Genomic DNA, 15981 nt, shown 5'->3' on the forward strand with positions numbered 1-15981 from the left:
ATTCAAATGACGTCGCAAATCATAGAGATAATGCGAAGAATTGCATAGTAAGGCGCCTTAGTGGTTTAAATGGAACAAAAGAGTGCTTCCAGCTGATCGCTCTTGCATGAGCCTAATCATGTAATCATCTACACATCATCTACGCGCATCATTGCAAAAATATTTGAGGATTACAAATGGTGATTATTTGCAGTAAATTCTCAAACAATGTGTCCGAAATAAGCTGATGCCTTCCCTAGAAGTGAGTGGGCTGGAGCTATTTTTTATCAAACAATGCACTATCAACTGAAAAATGTAAAACAAATCCGAGACAGATTATTGAGTGTTATTAATAATTGTTGATAATTTTAACAATTATCTCATGTATACACTCTATGCAAATGCAATAAGTCGCTATTGTGTGGGGCGAGAGTGGGGGCAGACCTAAGAGCGTCTTTGTTTTCATCGTATTTCATAATTAAGCTTCATAAATTTTGCAACTGTGTAATATTATGCTCATGAAGTGAGATAGTATCTTTACTCGATCATTTCTCCCACTTACTTGAACCACCACCATGCGACTTCAAGAACTACCACACGATGTTATTGTAGAAATTTTCAGCTAACTCGATGGTGACGACCGGTACATGCTACGCTTCTTCAGCAGTATTTTATACAACGCAATCCCAAAGTCGCAAGTGTTGATGCTTACAGGGCCGCGTTCGAAATCCGTTGAATTCGTCACACTAGCCGAGGCAGATGAGTTGCTCTTCTTAAGCAACGTATTAAGGAACAAAAAAAAACATCGGAAAGAACAGTGTACGTCATCTGCCTTTAAAAAAAAAAGGCAGGCTAATTGTTTGTCGGGGGAGAAGAGCTCAAAGCTATACAAAAGAGTGTTAGAGCCATAAAGAATCGATAATTCCTCTATGCATGCCCGCCAGATGGCTCACAAAAGATATTACCGAGGTGTCTTGGATCCTCGTGAAAGATATTGCTCTACCACGACCACACTTGAAGAATAATTCATCGCAGATGCAGATGAAGACGGATAGAGTGACAAATATATAGGCTAGTATATATACGTTGATTTAGATGAGATGTATCACTTCGAAGTGATGGAATTGGAAGATGACTTACGAGAGCATTGCTTGGAGGATTTTGATGGTGATGTTTATTTTGACTGAGTTTTAAACATCTTTGATACCAAGTTTTGTCTTCATATCAAACCATGTTGTAGACAATTTGTAGATAATTTTAATGATTAGGGAGTAAAAAGTTATACATCTGTTTTTAGAATACAATTATATATATCTCGTGCGGAGTGCGTTGTGGTATTTGACTTCAGATGACGCCATCTAGTTGATTAGCGAAATCAAAGTCGTCAAAGCTGTCACTGTGGTTATCACTGGGGGTGTCTTTATCGAGGGAGTCAAGGTCGTCGGAGGTGTTGTCGGTTCTATGTCGCTTGGGAGTATCCGAGTTGGATTGGTTGTTAGTGTGACTGTGCAAATCCTGCTCATCTATGCTTGGAGGTGTAGAACTCTTGCGAGATCTTTTCTTAGTGTTCTCTTTAACCTCCTCTCCTTTCTCTTCCTCGGCGCTGTCCTCATTAAGGAAATCTTCGAGCTCCTGATCGGCGGTATCCCAATCGACATGATCGGTAGTAGGTTTATCATTGAAACTTTGCACCTGTTTTGGCCATTTAGGTCGAGAGTGTGAATCGAGATAGTAAGAATCCTCTTTACGACATTCCCACAAATTACACGAATCGATGAGCCACTGAGGGGTAACGACATGAGCGACATCCTCCCGTCTCGCTTCGTCTACTTTAGCAGTACCCTTTTTAGCAGCGACGACGTGTGTGATGGCGGAGGAGTAGGTAGTGTGTACTTGTGCGCCATATCGCACGGCGAGGTGGTACAGAGGGCTGTGTTCGATGTGTGCACCGAGTGGGACGACTGCGCTGAATAACAAATGCACTCCGCGTAGCACTAGACGTTGCATGTGGGGGATTATCTCGGCGACGTCTGGATCATCGCCCGCGTTACGGTATGTGTAGTATGTAGAATGGATTTGGCGGAGAATGCGTAAAAGACGAGGGAGTTCAGCGTCGGGAGTGCGAGAGAGGAGTTGACGATGCTCCCTTTGTCGCTGGGCGAGTGGACGTTGATTGGCTTGTTGGGAGAGAGAGAGGTTGTGGTGATCACGATGGTCACTATCCTCACCCCCCTTCTCGCCAACCTCTTCATCAAAGTGAACCTCCTCCTCACCGGCGTTTATATCACCTATACCAACGAAGAATTCAAAAGGGTTGCATTTGACAAGGTTTGGAGAATCAGACCAGACATCAGCGCGGTCATCGATAATGACACACATGGAAGTGTCGGTGGGGAAGAGGCGGAGGAGGGATTTAGAGGTGAAGCTACCAGAGTCATCGCGGGTGAGGATACGTTCAGAGAATAAGGAGCCGGTGGGGTCAATAAGTTGACATACTGCAGCAGCGTAAGACTTGGTTCCCATAGTGTAGACGTGTAGTTCGTATAGGTGGTTGAGTTCATGTAGGAAATCGATCAAACCGGGTCTGAATTTGACAAAGTAGGAGCAGCTTTGATTGAGAGGAGTGAAGTCATCTAATTTGAACTTGTGAATGTCGTCTAAGGCACCAGGATAGACCAAGGAAGGATCATCCAACCAGGATTGAACAGTTGGGTCAACAGTGGCGTGAATTACAGTCTGATCGAGATCGACGATTAAGCTGAGCTTGGATGATTTTAATAGGGAATGCTTTGAGCGTGTGGAAATCCGTTTAGCTTCGTCGTAGGTGACGGTGAGATTTGCGGTGGAGTGGGAGATGTGAAGAGAGTTGTTTACAGTGGAAGTAATATCTATACCACAGACAGCACATAAACCAGCTAATTGTACAGGATGTGTACATGGATCAGACATGGTTGTTGGTTAAATAGGAACATTCAAGTAAAATTGAAGGAAATGGAGAAATTAGAAGTCAATGATGGCCAAGAGAGGGTTGGTGGGTGGGTGGTATTAGAAATATTCTAATCTCACCAACCACAGCAAATCTCCTCAATAATCTCGATAAGGATAAGAAGCAGGAGGAGTTTAGGAGAGGTGGTGGTTTGCCTGAATCTAGTGCATTAGACAGGGTGAAGGAGTTTCTGCCTGAGATGAAAAAATCCAATGAAAGTACGTTAAAGAGTATGGAGGATGTGGGTGAAGAGGATAAGCATATAGAGATGAATATATATAAACCATCTATTTGAATTTGTGTATCAAGTATTTAGATTTAAGTAGGTTGTAAACGAGGCTGTTGAGTGGGTGTGGCTGGTTGAGTTCATTGGCAATGTCCACTATGAAACCACTGAGGAAGTTGATGTCTGGATATCGGTGTTGTTTAATTTGCAAGTCAAGGTGGTTGTGAGCGTGTTTATTGGTGAATATACAGTCACTCCCCAGTCTTCTATTTGTGGAATGGATTAGATTGTTAGTTAGTAATTTTGAAGGGAATGTTAAACTCCTATTGAGGTAATAGTGGTGGAATATATTCGAAGATTCCTGTATTATGTCGTGCAGTAGCACCTTTGAAGGGATAGTCGTTGTTAGACTGGGTAGACTGGTGTTTAGTAGAGTGGATATGGACTGAATAGCTGAGTGGATGATTATATTCTCAATAGACGTTGCCTCTAGTTGATCTATATTGGTTGAAGGGATCGCCAAATCCAACTGATTATCACCGTGTATCCGTGTAAGTGTGTTGTTGTACTCAATGAATAGCGTATAATTGATATTACTACTTCTCAATAAATTGTAATAGACTCCCAAGTAATTTATACTGTTAACCACCACGCTACTCCCATCCACCCTACTATTCCCATCCAATGCCTTGTAAATGCTAGTCAAACTTGAATTTAAATAGAGTACATCAATTCTATTGTAATTCATTAGCGATGACTTGTAATTTACCCCTGTTAAATTCATTTTTTTAAAATTCTTGGATAACCTTCCAATCCTATGTAAATTCATCTTGGTCGTTGTCCACTATGTCGATGCACAAGGATAGATTTGAGGCTATTAGAGATGGCAGGGATATTGACAATCCTGTCATTTCTAATGTGCTGGGAAGTGCCAACCCTTCAACCACCTTGAAATCCCTCCACCTCCAATCCAACCAAAGGATTTCAACTAAATTTCTAACTTGCCCTTCAAATTTAATAGCCTGGTCTATTAACGGGGAGTATCTATTTATTGCCAATGAATCCTCTATTGATATCTTTAACCACTCCACTTTAATCCATTCCATCAACAACGCACACAACTCAAAGATCACCTCCATTCAAACACTCCACTACGATCCACACAAGATTATCACCGCTGGCTTAGACGGTGCTATCATCCTCTGGGATATCCTTGAATCCACTCCCATCAAGCACATCACCTACCACTCCCCAATCACTCACCTACTCGTCCACCAGAATTCCTCCGGCAGACGCCAATCTACCATATTTATCACCCTAAACAAGCTGGCTGCCAGGTCCAAGGCCGCCGACGGCTCTGATCGTCCCCCTGTCATCAATTCCATCTACTACAAGCTCATTTGGCCCCACTCGGCTTCTTCCAACTCTAAACTCCATTCCACTCTCCTCGGCCAATCCCGCCCTCCTACTTCCATCTCAGTCGATGACAACCTCCTCATCGCCCAGTGCGCCAGGAAGACCAATGTCTCACACCACAACGTGCATTCCTCCCACAGGAACGCTTTTGTTAAATTTATAAGTGGTGAAAAGCACAATTTGTGTACTGTCGATCCTTTGAAGCAGTTTTTTGTCACCTCGGAAGCAAATTCCGGTAAAATTCACCTCTGGCCCTACAACAAGCTAGATGAGATGAAGGCGATGAAACCACAGACGGCGCCAGACTGGCACGGAGGGTACCAGAACAACTGTCCGACCGAGATTCTTCACTGGCACGCCAACGCTGTCCGAGCGCTTACATTCACCCCTCAAGGCTCTTTCCTCCTCTCTGGCGGTGAAGAGGGAGTACTGGTTCGCTGGCACATCCGTCAGCAAGGGGGGAGGTTAACGAAGCGCGACTATCTCCCTCGTCTTGGCGCTCCTATCGTCTCCATCACCTGCCACGACGAATCGCGCTGGGTGGTCGGGCTCGCTGATTCCACCAAGCTCTTCGTTGACGGTGCGCAATGGCGCGTAGAGCATGCTATACGTGGCGTACTTGTACCAAATGTGGACACAAGCTCTGATACTCCCCTTACCGTCACTCCCTCTCCTCACAACGTCATCCTCCCCTCCTCGAACCCCGCCGTGCTGCAGGTGTACGATATGGCGTCGAATAGCACAAACGAGCTTGAGGTCTCCCCTACTAATAGGATTCAGGGTAGATATGCTGATGGTGATGCTCCGCGCGTTCTCCAGGCCATTACTGCGAGTGGGTGGCTCGCGACGCGCGATGAAGCTGCCGTTAAAATTTGGCAAGTCGTTGATGGACGTTACACGCTCAACACTCGCATTGATAAGCCGCACGGGGGCTATGCTGTGACTGGAATTGCCTGGAGTGGGAGTGGGAGTGGGAGCGTCAGTGAAAGTAACACCAACACACCACCCACCCTCGCCACCGTCGGCACCGACCGTAAATGTCGTCTATGGCTTGCCGAGCCGCTCGAGCATCGTCCGCGAGCTTTGGGAAAGATCAAGAGTGTAATCCGGGAAGGCCAAGGTGAGTGGGGTGTTTTAGATGCGTGCAGAGCTTATCACTTACTTGCCCATGCGTAACCACACAGTCTCATACTCTCTTTTCGCCACTGTGCACTACAAAGATGAATGTATCAAACAGATACTCTTCTCACCCGACAGCTCACTCATGGTGCTCGTCCATGAAGGAGCTCTATCGCTGTGGGATCCTACAGCCGTGCATAGTGGTCGTAATGCCCCGTCTTTCCTTAAAGTACTCCCAGGTGAAGGCCTCGCACTTGACGAGGCTGTCTTTGCAGGTGCTAGCCATATCGCTGTGCGCGCTACGGCTGGTAAGAGAGATGCCAGTCATGGTGTGTGTGTGGTGTACGATTTGACTAGTTGTGAATGTGAGTTGGATTTGGATTACAAGTTGGAGTTAGCGGTTTCACTCATTCTAACACATTCATACTCACAGGTATCTACTCCCACTCATTCGTCTACTCCACTCCGCAAATACTCGCTCATCCTTCCCTCCCCGCCTTCGCTGTTATGTCAGGTGCTACACGCCCACGCATGCATAGCGAGCACGATTCTGCGGCACTCGAGCGCGAGAAAGTGATCAGTAGAAGTGCAGTATGTACGCAAATGACGACGTTTAGTGTGGGCGTCGGTGAGGGTGTTGTTAAACGACACGTTGCAGAATTCGATAACACCTACTTTAAGTATGCCGTCTTGCCTGAAGAGGTGGTGAGCAATTTGACCAACAACCACAACACTGACAAAGACACCAACACACACACACACTCACCAGCATTCAACCTCATCGGCCTCGCTACCACTCACGACCAGGGCACGCGCGGTGAGCGCGACTCCTCCACACCGGCGCTGGGTAGTAGGGGAGCAGTGCTGATTGGTGCGGATGCAGCCAAGATGGATCTGCGTAGGGGAGATGGTGGATCTAAAGACAAGAAAAAGACACCAACGAGCAGCATGTTCGAAGAAATCTTTGGCCGTTTCGATGAACATGTCTTGCAGGCTGAGAAGAGGGCAGCGGGTGAATCTGACGCTGACACACACGCAAATACCTTGGTCAGCTCCTCTAACACCCCCTCTAACTCAGTCAAACACCTCTTTGACGGCCCTGCTCACCTCCTTCCTGGACCGCAGATGATGTATGGAGACTTTTTGAGCACGTGCCTGCCCAAACGTGCGCGGGACGGCGGCGACAGCGATACTGCCACATCCACCTCTGTACTGTGGGATGCGCATGGGATGGACAGTGAAAGCAAAGAGGGAGTTGATGTGGATATGCACACGGGTAATCAAGCTACCAACACTCATCCACCACCTTCCAACCGCCAGATCGGAAGCGCGGAGGTAAAAGCGATGAGTGAAATGTTCAAGGAGGTTGTATAGAGTGTCAGATAAGTTAAACTTGTGAATTAAATGAATAAAAATGTATAGATGCTGGTAAATTATTCGATTACCTTGAATATTCCTTGTCTTCTCACTGTCATCGTCATCATGGCCAATACGACTCACGACGATCTCGCCACTAAGCTGCTGACGCTTATCAACGTCTCTGCTAGTCGCTCAGACACTCCCAAGCGCATACGTTTAGATGCCCCCGCGGGTGAAAAACTCGGTAAGAAGAAGAGATTATCCACTGGCAGCGAAGGCGATGCACAGCAAGTGGATGCAGAGCTAGCAAGTGAGGACATGGATAAAGATAACAGCCTTGAAAATGCACCTGAGAATCCCCCCGATAATGCACCCGACGACGACGACGACGAAGAGAGCAAAGACACCCTCTACACGCACTTCGGCGTCTCACCTACAAGACTCACCGATGAGAATATCTCCAAAGCTACAGAGAAGCAGTGGTCCTTGAAGCACTCCACCAACACCCTAGGCAGGTGCACTGAGTACTGCGTCGATGACACAGGCAAGGACAACCAGAATGTTTTTGTCAGTCCCAAGTTTGCTAATAAGGGCGACACACACCTCCTCAACCTCCTCGGCAGCTACAAGGATGTCTTTGCGAACCACCTCAGCCATTCTGAGAACGAGAGCATGCGCGGTTCCCTGACGCTGCATATGCACAACCATCTCCTCAGGTGGGTGATATTCGATACGTCTTAACTCAGCTAATCTCCCCCAAGAACTCGCCGTCGTGTGCTCAAGAACAATGAGAAACTTGCGCACTTCCATGCACAAGAGAACGATAAACAAGACCCACAAGACCAGCAAGATGCTCCCGAATGCCTCGACCAAGGATTCACCCGTCCAAAAGTCCTCATCCTCACCCCTTTCCGCAACACGGCGCTTGCTTGGCTCAAGGACCTCATAGCACACTCCCCAACTTCCCAGACAGACAACAAAGCGAGACTTTTCCAGGAGTTCTCCCTGCCTAAAGATGCAATTGACAAGATCGCCCAAGCACCTCCAGGCACCTACCCAGAAGACCATGTGAAAACTTTCGTCGGAAACATTGACGATAATTTTAAAATTGGTTTGAAACTCACACGTAAGTCGTTCAAGCCGTATGCGGATTTTTACTCTTCGGATATCATCCTCGCTTCTCCACTAGGTCTGAAGCTGGCGATGGAGAAGACGAGCGACACGGACTACCTGTCGTCGATAGAGATGGTTGTTGGTGATCAGCTGGATGTAATAGCGATGCAGAACTGGCAACATCTCACGGATATCTTTGCCTCCCTCAACGCCATCCCGAGAGATGGTCATGGGTGCGATTTCGCTAGAGTCAAACCGTGGTATCTCGACAATAAAGCCAAGTTCCTTCGTCAGTCTGTTTTCTTGTCGGCTTATGAAATACCAGAAATGCGCAGCTTGTTTGGTAGACATTGTCATAACGTAGAGGGGAAAGTGCGCACTGAGACACGCTACGGAGGTGTCTTAGGTGGAGTTAGTGGTGGTATAAAGCAATCATTCTACAGATTTGACGTAGATTCTCTCCTAGATGAACCTGATAATCGTTTTGCAATGTTCATCAACAAATCCCTTCCCGCTTTGCAAAAGTCGGCAGTATCGTCCTCTCACACACTTGTCTTCGTAAGCTCCTACTTTGATTTCGTGCGCGTGCGCAACCATCTCAAGGCGACTGGTGTCAATTACGCTGCTTTGAGTGAATACTCAACTAACAAGGAGATATCACGTGTGCGTGGTGCTTTCTTTAGGAATGAAGTCTCTTTCCTCCTCCTCACTGAACGGTTTCACTTCTTTAGACGGTACAGAATCAGAGGTGCGTTGACATCCTTCTTCTACAGCCTCCCGGACCATGCTGCGTTTTATCCAGAGATTGTCAATATGGGACTCGACGAGAGCAAGGGAATCGATGAGAGTGATTTGCAGTCTATCGCTCTATACTCTAACTCTGATTTTCTCAAGTTGCAGCGCATCGTTGGTTCTACTGACGCTGCTTTGATGGTTAAGCAGGGTACGGATGATAGATATTCGTATAATTAGATTATGTACAGGCTATTATTTATCGTATAGACTAATATTCATTTTATACTTTTACTATTTAAATTACTCCATATATCCCTCCAAAACCCTCTCAATATGCGTATAGAGAAGACCATCTGTGATATCATGCAATTGCTCCGGTGAGAGATTAGAAAGGACATATCTAGCAACATCGCGCTTATCACCTGGTCTACCAATACCAATTCGTAGTCTATCAAAGTCGAGGGATTGTTTGAGATACTGTGAGAGTGATTTGATGCCGTTATGACCGTTGGCCGATCCGCCATGTTTGATGGAGAGCTGTTAACAGTTTGTGAGTGTGTGCGTATATGTATTCTCACCACACTACGCACCTTCCCCCATTCCCGCTGCAGGTCATCATGCAAGACGAGTACACGGCGTGCGTTGACATGCTCGCAGTAGCGTGCCAGGCTTTTTCCACAGACGTTCATCAGCTGGTGGCTGTATATGAGGTCTGTGTGGCTGTTTATATGCGTGTAGCTGACTCCGTGCTTGGTGTTGCTGTTCCACTGCAGATGTCGCCGCTGGGCTAAGTGCTTAAGGACGAGCTGGCCCACTGAGTGGAATGTGCGCGGGTGCGTCGCATTGCCTAAGCCTGCAATTACGGTTTTCTCGGCTGTGGGCATATTCACCGTCTTCACCGCCAACACCCACCACCAATATGGCAGCGCTCGATGCTGACTTTATAAGATTTGACGGGAGCGACGGGAGCGACGAGGAGATCAGCGGGAATAAGAGGACTTATGAAGATGTGGAGGGTGGTGTCGGCAATTCAGCCACTCCAGCGACCACTTCCACCACTTGCACACCTTCCAAACACCCAAAAGGCGAAAATGGGAAATCTAGGAAAGAAATCGAAAAACAGCGTTCAAAGAAAGCGCCCTGGATGGCAGACGTTGATTGGGAAGGCTGTCGAACAGCACCAGAGATGTGAGTTTCAAGTTGAAGTTTTTCAGGTTGAAACTCACCACTTACATCACTCCCACTCCCCCAGGCTACACAGAGAAGTAGACGCTTTCACTCGCTTTATCAGCCCTTCGGTTATCGAACACAAGACACGCGAGTACACCATAGAGTGCATACGCAGGTGCATCACCTCTAGATGGTCCGATGCCCATGTCTTTGCTTTCGGCAGCTTCGAAACTCGTCTCTACCTCCCCGATGGCGATATAGATCTTGTCGTTATGCGCAAATCAGTCAACCAATACAACAAACAGTCAATGCTACACACCATGGCCAGTATTCTCCGCCAAGCAAACCTCGCACAGAGTATACAAGTCATTTCTAAAGCCAGAGTGCCTATTATTAAGTTCCAGTCATCATTCGGTGGTTATCCCATTGATATCTCACTTAATCAGACAAACGGTGTGGATGCGGGGAGGATGGTGAACGATATCCTCGACAAGTACCCCGCTGCTAGACCCCTTTCCATTCTCCTCAAATGCTTCCTCGCTCAACGCAGCATGAACGAGGTCTATACCGGCGGCGTCAGCTCGTATGCTGTCATATGTCTCGTCGTCAGCTTTTTACAGATGCATCCTAAAGTGAGGCGAGGTGACATCGACCCTCTCAACAATCTCGGTGTACTTATTGTCGATCTGCTCGAACTTTATGGAAGGAATTTTAACTACGATAACACCGGCATCGCTATTGAGGGATCTGGCTACTACTTCTCCAAGTCAAGTAGAGGTTGGCATCAGTATGGCCAGCCGTACCTCCTTTGCATACAGGATCCACAGGATGTCGGCAATGACATCAGCAAAGGCTCGTTCAATATACTCAACGTGCGCAAGGTGATCGCCGGTGCATACGATATGCTCACCAATAAACTTTACGCTCAGGCAAGTGAAATTGACGCTAAGAAGACCGGCCGCCATCTCAGTCTTAGAGATGAAGTGGAAGTGAAGGATGAAGAGAAGAGTTTGCTGTTGAGTTTTATGGGTATTTCTCAACTCGTGCTGAATAAGAGGAGAGTTACAATTGATCTCTATCAGAAGGGTATCCTCCAGCGCTATCTGAATCTACCACCCCCTGAAAAAGACGTGGATTTGAGCGTGAAGAGCGTGCCGAATAGAGTGTCGAATGGAACTAGTGCGGTAAATGATAGTAGCCCAATTAAACCCAAACATAAGGTATTCCCTGAGGACGACGAGGGTGAAGGTGACAACAGCGTAATTGACATACTCGATAAGGATAGAGAGGATGATGACTCGCGCTATTTACACGTACAAGCCAGTAGATCGGGATCTAACAAGCGTCCGCGCAGCAAAATCAGTAAGACGGATAAAGCACCGACGTCTCAACTCCATTTCGTTGATTCATCGGAAGACTCCGATGTGGAGATTGTAGAGAAGACAGATAAACAGGCAGGCACACGTGGCACGCGGGAGCAAAGCAAGCAAACCAAAAAAAGTCAACCAGAACGACCAGTGAAAAAACAGAGACGTGAATCAAACGAACAAAGAAACTCAAGGTACGAGTACTGGGGGAAAAAAGGCAAGTCTATAGATATATCAGACAGTAACTAGGCTTGTGATATAGATATTGTTATTTATCTTTATATTTATATTTGTTGTAAAAATTATTATCTTTCGTTCATCCCGCACGACATTCAACCATACGACGCCAAGTGTGTTGTATGCTAAATAGGGCCTGTAGACTTATACTACGAATGAGCACGTCACCCGCATACAAGAAACAGAAAGTTGAAGTTGCATTGGAGAAGCCGGAGATAGCAACGGCAGCAACGCCGGCAATATCGCCAGCAACAACGCAAATAACCCAACAGCCAAACCACCCACCAAATAAACCCCCTAAAAAGGACAAGGCTGTAAAACAACAGGAGAAATACACAAAGCTTCAGCGCAAAGCCAAGAAGCAGGCAGTCGCATCCGGTGGACCTGAGGAAAATATATTTCTCGATGTCAAAGCAATGCTTGGTGAAAGCGTGGTAGATGAGCTCATAAAGAGCGATCAGTGTTTAGATGGTGGCTTTGAATTCGGTACGCAGCTACAGGTTGAAATTTCCTCAATCTCAAGCTCAGGCGATGGATTAGCTATCGTACCAGAAAATAATTGGGTTATTGCCGTTCCATTCTGTCTCCCAGGAGAGAAGGTACTCGCTAGAGTATACAGAAACTCATTCTGTCACTCATACGCTGATCTTGTTAGTGTACTCGATAAGAGGGAGAGCTGGAGAGACGAATCGAATATCAGCTGCAAGTATTTCGGCAGCTGCTCTGGATGTCAGTATCAAATGATTCCTTACCAGAGACAGCTCCTACTCAAACAACGCGTCGTTGAAAAGGCTTACCAGAGGTTCTCACAACTTCCTTCACCCGCCATACCGACTATACTGCCTACAATCGCATCACCCAAGCAATACAATTACAGAACAAAGATTACTCCACATTTTCAAGCTGCCCCGAAAAGCGCTGGTAATGATTTTAATCCAGATATTGGTTTCGATATGAAAGGTCGTCGTGTAACACTGGATATCGAGGAGTGCCCTATCGCTACTGAAACTCTCAATGTAGGTATGCAACCTGCGAGAGCTAAAGTGAAGGAAACGATAAAGTCTTACAAAAGAGGAGCTACGTTGTTGTTGCGTGATTCTATGACACGTCCTGAAAATGCTGCGGATGCTACAAAAACTGATATCCCACCCGCTGATATGAGCACAATCAACCCCGACGATAGAGAGTGTATTACGGATCACAAGCGCATCACGAGGGAGATTGTCGGCGACAAGTTGTTTGAATTCACTGCTGGCTCTTTCTTCCAGAACAACTCTAGCATACTCGTGCCCCTCACGCAGTACGTGTTGGATGCACTCCCGGAGAAAGGAGAGGAACCGATGTACCTAGTCGATACGTACTGTGGAGCCGGTCTGTTTTCTATATGTCTACATGAACGGTTTGATAAGGTTGCCGGTATTGAGATTTCGCAGCAATCAATACAATACGCCAAGCATAACGTCAAGTTGAATGGACTAGATGAAAACAAGATTTCATTCAGGGTTGGAAAATCGGAAGCTATTTTTGACGTCGTGGGTGATTTACCACCTGCTAACACATCAGTCATTATCGATCCACCTCGTAAAGGATGTGACGATGCTTTCATAACTCAGCTGAAAGACTTCAAACCTCATCGCGTCGTTTATGTGTCGTGTAACGTTCACACACAGGCTAGGGATGTGGGTAAATTGTGCGGTGATGATGGCCCATATTCCATTGAGAGTTTGAGAGGGTGCGTGGGGTATTTAATGGCTGCTCTTTCTCATAATAACTATACAGATTTGATCTTTTCCCTCAAACAAGTCATGTCGAGGGTGTTGCCGTTCTTAAGCTCAAGTAGATTGTAATACCATTGCACAGCACACGGAAGCATACGACTAGCGCTTATTTATTGAAAAAAAGAGTGACAATAGTTTGATATACTGAACTTAGTGAGAGAATAGCTGGTCCTGGACTTGTGGTAAAAGAGTGATTGCTGCTACCATCCTGCAGCAGACAAAGACAATCAAAGCAGGTTGCTCAACTTGAACGTTATGCTGGAGTCCAAGTCAAGTCACACAAACCCTGAGCCATATTCCCATTGGTGAGTTCGCTGAAGAGACCTCTGCTCAAGTCGATCTGGTTGTCTTGGCAGGTAGGGCCTGAAGGGGGAAGTTAGAAGCTGTGCGCGCATCAAGCTACCAACCCACACAAATCTACAGCAGTCGCGTCCATCACTTTTCCAGTGTTGGTGTTGGTCACCGTGTAGTGCTTCCAGCAGTTGGCACCACCTGCGTAATGGGCGGTTGGGAGAGCAATGACCATGTCCGATGGCTGCGACCACGCACCACACGCGCCTAGGCCGACAGCGAAGAAGGATCCAATGCCGTTAACGAGCCCGCGTTGTGAAATTTCGTGCACCTCTGCATCCGTCTTTGCGACGGGTGCTGCAGTGGCCAGGCAGAGGATTGCGGAGAGCGAGAGGAGTGCCATGTGTATGATGTGTGCTTGTGAGATGTTCATGTTGTGTAGTATTGTGCAAAGAGTGTGGTGGCTGCTCAGCAGTGTTTGTATTGTGTTTGTTGTGTGTGGTGGCAGAAGTCGAAAAAGCACCGCCAGCTTATATAAAACTCAGGCGTGTTCTCGACTACAGGCACATATGTCACCACGCGCGAACGCTGTGACATTCCTGTCTGAACTTTCTAGCTGAGCACGAGATAAAAGACAAAAGACCGAGATCGAAATAAGATGTTTGGAGTGTAGATGGATGTACCAGTACTTACATTCACTGATTTATGCATTTGATAAGCGTGTGTCCACTCTCCCTAGCCGTTGAAATGGACCGTGCGTCTGAGCCAGGAAAGCAACGGATGGAGGAATAAAGAGGGACTTGTATTTCAATGAGCACACAAAATAACCTACTCTACTCAAACTGCAGAAACATGCATTCTGAAAGATGTACTTGAAAAATATCAGGCTTTAGAGAAGAATAAGCAGCAGCGAGAGCCAAACCAACAACCACACTCCCACATAAAAACAGAAACGCCTTGAATAAAATTTATATTTCAACTCGAATTCTGCTGCCTACCCGCCTACCTCACTCAACCCCGAACGACAAAACCTTTATACCTAAAAATGTCGCTTGATGTCGGAGACGTTGACGCGTGGATAGACACTTTATCGCAGTGTAAACAACTATCAGAATCTGACGTTAAATTGCTTTGTGACAAGGTGGGCGTCCTGCCAACACACACAGCAATTTCTAAGCAGATACACAGGCCAGAGAAATCCTTATCGAAGAGTCTAACGTACAGCCCGTTAGATGCCCAGTCACTGTCTGTGGTGATATCCACGGCCAATTCGTGCGTGTACCGCTTCCGTAGTCGTCTAGTCCCGCTTATCGACGTCTAGCACGATTTAATCGAGTTGTTTAGAATCGGTGGCAATTCCCCTTCCACTAACTATCTTTTCATGGGCGATTACGTTGATAGAGGTTACTACTCAGTGGAGACAGTCACCCTCCTCGTTGCTTTGAAACTCCGCTATAGAGAGAGAATCACTATCTTGCGCGGTAATCACGAGTCAAGACAGATTACTCAGGTCTATGGCTTCTACGATGAGTGTCTCAGGAAATATGGAAACGCAAATGTTTGGAAATTCTTCACCGATCTATTTGATTACCTCCCACTCACCGCTTTGATTGATAACCAGATCTTCTGTCTCCACGGCGGTCTATCCCCTTCAATTGACACCCTCGACCACATACGCTCCATTGACCGCATCCAAGAAGTTCCTCACGAGGGCCCGATGTGTGACCTCCTCTGGTCCGATCCAGACGACCGCTGTGGCTGGGGTATCTCCCCTCGTGGTGCTGGTTATACTTTCGGCCAAGACATTTCTGAAGCTTTTAACCATTCAAACGGCCTCACCCTCGTAGCACGTGCTCACCAACTCGTCATGGAAGGTTACAACTGGTCCCAAGACAGAAACGTCGTCACTTTGTTCTCTGCACCAAATTACTGTTATAGATGTGGTAACCAAGCTGCGATTATGGAGATTGATGAGAATCTCAAGTACACTTTCTTACAATTTGACCCAGCACCAAGAGCTGGTGAACCAATGGTGTCTCGAAGAGTTCCGGACTACGTGAGTTGAGTGTCTTTCGTCTCACTTTCATGCTGACTCTCTCTTGCAGTTCTTATAGGCTATTACTCACTGTATTTATGTTTGCACTGGGTATTTTACTTGTACAATGTGTAACTACGAAGAAAATGTAACGACGAAAACAATATCAA

General features: G+C 46.6%; 9 protein-coding genes across 9 annotated transcripts; 6 read left to right on the forward strand and 3 right to left on the reverse strand.

Annotated features, from left to right (window-relative positions):
* Positions 1-1323: 1323 nt before the first annotated feature.
* Positions 1324-2928, reverse strand: J056_003339 (RNA polymerase II subunit A C-terminal domain phosphatase; the record flags this gene model as incomplete). Its single annotated transcript, XM_009268562.1, has 1 exon — positions 1324-2928. One exon carries the CDS (start codon positions 2926-2928, stop codon positions 1324-1326), a length of 1605 nt encoding a protein of 534 aa, XP_009266837.1.
* Positions 2929-2970: 42 nt separating this feature from the next.
* On the forward strand, positions 2971-3260 carry J056_003340 (uncharacterized protein; the record flags this gene model as incomplete). The annotated part of the gene is made up of 2 exons (XM_009268563.1): positions 2971-3010; positions 3055-3260. 2 exons carry the CDS (start codon positions 2971-2973, stop codon positions 3258-3260), a joined length of 246 nt encoding a protein of 81 aa, XP_009266838.1.
* A 777-nt stretch (positions 3261-4037) lies between these two features.
* On the forward strand, positions 4038-7100 carry J056_003341 (WD repeat-containing protein 75; the record flags this gene model as incomplete). Its single annotated transcript, XM_009268564.1, has 3 exons — positions 4038-5727; positions 5792-6055; positions 6160-7100. The coding sequence occupies 3 exons, from the start codon at positions 4038-4040 to the stop codon at positions 7098-7100; spliced, it is 2895 nt and encodes a 964-aa protein (XP_009266839.1).
* Positions 7101-7208: 108 nt separating this feature from the next.
* J056_003342 (U3 small nucleolar RNA-associated protein 25) lies at positions 7209-9170 on the forward strand (the record flags this gene model as incomplete). The annotated part of the gene is made up of 2 exons (XM_009268565.1): positions 7209-7801; positions 7847-9170. The coding sequence occupies 2 exons, from the start codon at positions 7209-7211 to the stop codon at positions 9168-9170; spliced, it is 1917 nt and encodes a 638-aa protein (XP_009266840.1).
* Positions 9171-9233: 63 nt separating this feature from the next.
* On the reverse strand, positions 9234-9817 carry J056_003343 (Peptidyl-tRNA hydrolase; the record flags this gene model as incomplete). The annotated part of the gene is made up of 2 exons (XM_009268566.1): positions 9234-9470; positions 9524-9817. The coding sequence occupies 2 exons, from the start codon at positions 9815-9817 to the stop codon at positions 9234-9236; spliced, it is 531 nt and encodes a 176-aa protein (XP_009266841.1).
* Positions 9818-9852: 35 nt separating this feature from the next.
* On the forward strand, positions 9853-11719 carry J056_003344 (Poly(A) RNA polymerase cid14; the record flags this gene model as incomplete). Its single annotated transcript, XM_009268567.1, has 2 exons — positions 9853-10121; positions 10186-11719. 2 exons carry the CDS (start codon positions 9853-9855, stop codon positions 11717-11719), a joined length of 1803 nt encoding a protein of 600 aa, XP_009266842.1.
* Positions 11720-11862: 143 nt separating this feature from the next.
* On the forward strand, positions 11863-13547 carry J056_003345 (tRNA (uracil(54)-C(5))-methyltransferase; the record flags this gene model as incomplete). The annotated part of the gene is made up of 2 exons (XM_009268568.1): positions 11863-13439; positions 13487-13547. 2 exons carry the CDS (start codon positions 11863-11865, stop codon positions 13545-13547), a joined length of 1638 nt encoding a protein of 545 aa, XP_009266843.1.
* Positions 13548-13738: 191 nt separating this feature from the next.
* On the reverse strand, positions 13739-14209 carry J056_003346 (uncharacterized protein; the record flags this gene model as incomplete). Its single annotated transcript, XM_009268569.1, has 2 exons — positions 13739-13848; positions 13897-14209. 2 exons carry the CDS (start codon positions 14207-14209, stop codon positions 13739-13741), a joined length of 423 nt encoding a protein of 140 aa, XP_009266844.1.
* Positions 14210-14821: 612 nt separating this feature from the next.
* On the forward strand, positions 14822-15890 carry J056_003347 (Serine/threonine-protein phosphatase PP2A catalytic subunit; the record flags this gene model as incomplete). Its single annotated transcript, XM_009268570.1, has 4 exons — positions 14822-14917; positions 14965-15048; positions 15098-15832; positions 15882-15890. 4 exons carry the CDS (start codon positions 14822-14824, stop codon positions 15888-15890), a joined length of 924 nt encoding a protein of 307 aa, XP_009266845.1.
* Between the last annotated feature and the right edge of the window lie 91 nt (positions 15891-15981).

This window comes from Wallemia ichthyophaga, assembly GCF_000400465.1.
Source record: "Wallemia ichthyophaga EXF-994 unplaced genomic scaffold scaffold4, whole genome shotgun sequence".
Classification (NCBI taxonomy): domain Eukaryota; kingdom Fungi; phylum Basidiomycota; class Wallemiomycetes; order Wallemiales; family Wallemiaceae; genus Wallemia; species Wallemia ichthyophaga.